At 38.4% G+C, this 3,458-nt stretch overlaps 1 protein-coding gene across 2 annotated transcripts; it reads left to right on the top strand.

The window, feature by feature from the left end:
* On the top strand, nucleotides 1–3,458 carry LOC18600744 (peptidyl-prolyl cis-trans isomerase CYP38, chloroplastic). 2 transcript variants are annotated; one of them, XM_018120288.1, is made up of 8 exons: nucleotides 1–386; nucleotides 656–946; nucleotides 1,064–1,263; nucleotides 1,954–2,189; nucleotides 2,579–2,721; nucleotides 2,835–2,906; nucleotides 2,999–3,241; nucleotides 3,289–3,458. In XM_018120288.1, exons 1-7 carry the CDS (start codon nucleotides 201–203, stop codon nucleotides 3,224–3,226), a joined length of 1,356 nt encoding a protein of 451 aa, XP_017975777.1. In that variant the 5' UTR covers nucleotides 1–200; the 3' UTR covers nucleotides 3,227–3,241; nucleotides 3,289–3,458. The 2 variants fall into 2 exon arrangements, with proteins under 2 accessions (XP_017975777.1, XP_007031436.2); XM_007031374.2 differs by having other exon boundaries at nucleotides 2–386; nucleotides 2,999–3,458.

The following is a 3,458-nucleotide window of genomic DNA, read 5'->3' on the forward strand; positions in this document are numbered from 1 at the left end:
GACCCCTATTGCAGCATATCATAACAGATCCTTGTAATAGTTACTACTAGTATTAGCTAACATTTATTTATTTCCTGTCAGAACCCACCAACCTTATCTTTTCTCCATCTCAAAGACTTCAACTCTGTTGTCAAAATTTCATTTCCCATTTTTATTCCTGAACCTTTGATAGTAGTTCATGTCCTTTCTCACCTCTTCAAATGGCAGCTATTATCTCTTGCAACTGTTACTCGTCTTTAGCTGCCTCTAAATGGGTTAATCCAAGAATACCCACCAAAGGTACAAGCTTGCTAAGGACTCAGAAGAGTAGTTCTTGGTTGAATAGGCAGTTGCTGCCCAAATGTACTTCCCAGAAGCATGTTCAATGTCACCTTCAAGATGGGCAGGTTGGGTTTTCATTTTTCTGTTTTTGTTTTATATTGCTTGAATTTATGATGGTGTTTTGGGGGTTTAGCATTTGATATAATGGAATCATTAAGGGAGAGCAATCATTTTTTTTCGATATGAATTTAATCAAATTGAATGAATGGTGGATGTTATTGCTTTGAATTATATGAAGATATATAAGGGAATGCTAAAGTTAGATTTTTTTTTTTGGGGTAAAGATTTGGTTTTTGATGCTATTGATATGTTACGAATATTGGTTTTTGAGCAGAAAGGGAGGTCATTTTCTCTGAAGGAGTGTGCAGTCTCAATTGTTTTGGCAGCCGGGTTGATAACTGGAATGCCATCATTGGATTGGTCTCCTAATGCTTATGCAGCTAGTCCTGCATTGCCCGATTTGTCTGTTTTAATCTCTGGGCCTCCAATAAAGGACCCCGGAGTATTGTTGAGAAATGCACTGCCAATTAACAATAAAGCTGTTAGAGAAGTACAAAAACCGCTTGAGGATATAACAGAGAGTCTCAAGATTGCTGGTGTCAAGGCACTTGATTCTGTTGAGAGAGTAAGACCCCCCGGGCTTTTATATGAACTAGAAATCTGATATTTATATATGCTTCTGGTAATAGATTTAGCAACTGCATTCATAATAACTAAGGCCTTGTCTTTGTATCAAATATAGAATGTGAGGCAAGCATCTCGAGCCCTAAAGCAGGGGAAAACTTTAATTATCTCGGGATTAGCTGAAACAAAGAAGGACCATGGAGTGGAATTGCTTGACAAGCTAGAAGTCGGGATGGATGAACTACAACAGATTGTGGAGGATAGGGATAGAGATGCAGTGGCACCTAAACAGAAGGAGCTGCTTCAATATGTTGGAGAGTGAGTATCTCAATAAAACTTTTAAAGCATAGAGCTGAAGATAGCTTTCTTCTGATTAGTTTTTACACCCTCCCACCAAGAGTGGGTATCAAACAACAAATAATGCTTTAATTTCCAGCAGCTCTTCAAAATCAACTCAAAATGATCCCTGTGTATGGTAGGTTTCTTTAGTTGCTGACATATGAAGTTAGCCTTGATTTCTATTTGTCCCTTTATGTTGCTAAGTGCAGTCCCTCAAGATGTGAGACATAATCTGTAGTTTGCATAAAATGCTGTGTGTGTGACTGTCATATAGTGGTCAAGTTTTAATGTTTGCTCAAGGTGTAAGGCAAATTTCCATTGCTCTGCTTTTGTCTGGGGTATAAGAAGTGCACCAAAATGGGTTAAGGTCTGCAACTGCAAGCCTGTGTGGTCACTATGACAAACAAGCATATATGAACCATGCTCCGGCTGTTGGCACCAAGCAAAGGCCCAAGTCAGTGAAAAATGCTAAACTAACAAAATTTACATAGAGGTTTTTGGCTTGCAAAGGTTCAGTGGGCTGCTCATAATGCCTTAAAAACTGTATCATACTTTCAGCATAAAAGTTGGGAAGGACTTAAAAGTTAAGCCTCTTAAAATAAATAATTCTCATAGATACCTTGTCATTGACTGCAGCTGAGATCTTCCTGGGGCATTGGATTTCTGCAGTGTTGAAGAGGATATGGTGGATGGCTTCCCATATGAAGTACCTGAAGAATATCGAAGTTTGCCTCTTTTGAAGGGGAGAGCAGCTGTGGATATGAAGGTCAAAGTCAAGGACAATCCTAATCTAGAGGAGTGTGTGTTCCATATTGTTTTGGATGGGTACAATGCCCCGGTAACTGCCGGGAATTTTGTTGACCTGGTGCAAAGGCGCTTCTATGATGGCATGGAAATTCAGAGAGGTAACTTTTATTTTTGCTTTGGTGTGTTCCTAGTTTCATGGTTTGTGGAAAAATATTCTAAGGATTGCTGGCTGCCTTGGGAATGCAGAAGCTTTTCAAAGATCATTCTGTTATTATGGTTTTTGATTTGTTGTAGCATGAACAAAACAGAATCAGTTATTTAACACTTTTTTATTATTATTGAGATCCAGATCTTTGCTGATTTGTAGCATGTCTAATAGTGTAAAATCGAAGCAGCATTGTTGATAGTGCGGTGATAGTTTGCAGACTCTTTTCCAATTGTTACTATCAACATCAAATTGACTGCTAAGCTAATTACTTCTAGTATAAGGCCATTTTCAAAGATAAACTTAGACTTTTGGTTACACCTCTCCTTGGATTTGTTGCAGCGGATGGGTTCGTTGTTCAAACTGGAGATCCTGAAGGTCCTGCACAGGGTTTTATTGATCCTAGTACTGAGAAAACCCGGACAATACCATTAGAAATCATGGTGAATGGGGAGAAAGCACCTTTCTATGGAGCAACACTGGAGGTAAGCTTTCTTTTTCTCTCATATCAAAGTTTAGAGCTAAACAAAAATAAAAATTGTATCAAATCCATACTTTAATCAAAATTGAAAAGAGTTGGTCATTTGTGTTCCCACAGGAGCTTGGTCTATACAAGGCTCAAACAAAACTCCCCTTCAATGCTTTTGGAACCATGGCAATGGCCAGAGACGTGAGAATTCAAAATTCAAAATTGTTTTTCCGTCACTTGTTCGGTATTTTGTTATCACTTTTCTCTGACTGTCCCCTTCTTATTTCTGACAGGAGTTTGAGAATGATTCCGCCTCGAGCCAGGTATTCTGGCTGTTAAAAGAAAGTGAGCTAACACCTAGTAACGCCAATATATTGGACGGCCGGTATGCAGTGTTTGGTTATGTGACAGAAAATCAGGATTTTTTGGCAGATCTTAAGGTTGGTGATGTTATAGAGTCAATTCAGGTGGTATCTGGCCTGGATAATCTGGTCAATCCAAGTTATAAGATAGCTGGCTAGAACTTCTTTTGGTAGTTTTGGGGTTGCATATTGTCACTTCCAACAAATTTATGATAAAACAGTTATGCTTCATGGGGTTCAATTCATTCTGTAATCTTTCAATTTGACCAGAATTATGGTATTTCCAGCTGGGAATGTATTCTTCTTTGAATAATGTTCTAGCATCCTGAAGAGAGACATTCTCATTTTCCTTTCAAGTATATTAAGATGTGATAAAGGATATCGCATGAAA

This window comes from Theobroma cacao, chromosome 4, assembly GCF_000208745.1.
Source record: "Theobroma cacao cultivar B97-61/B2 chromosome 4, Criollo_cocoa_genome_V2, whole genome shotgun sequence".
In the NCBI taxonomy this organism is placed as follows: Eukaryota; Viridiplantae; Streptophyta; class Magnoliopsida; order Malvales; family Malvaceae; genus Theobroma; species Theobroma cacao.

Excerpts from the sequence above, each read along its gene's own strand:
- LOC18600744 (XM_018120288.1), top strand. The coding sequence starts at position 201 with ATGGCAGCTATTATCTCTTGCAACTGTTACTCGTCTTTAGCTGCCTCT. Across the intron at positions 2,190-2,578 it reads TGGCATGGAAATTCAGAGAG|CGGATGGGTTCGTTGTTCAA; the intron begins GTAACTTTTATT and ends GATTTGTTGCAG. Across the intron at positions 2,722-2,834 it reads TCTATGGAGCAACACTGGAG|GAGCTTGGTCTATACAAGGC; the intron begins GTAAGCTTTCTT and ends GTGTTCCCACAG.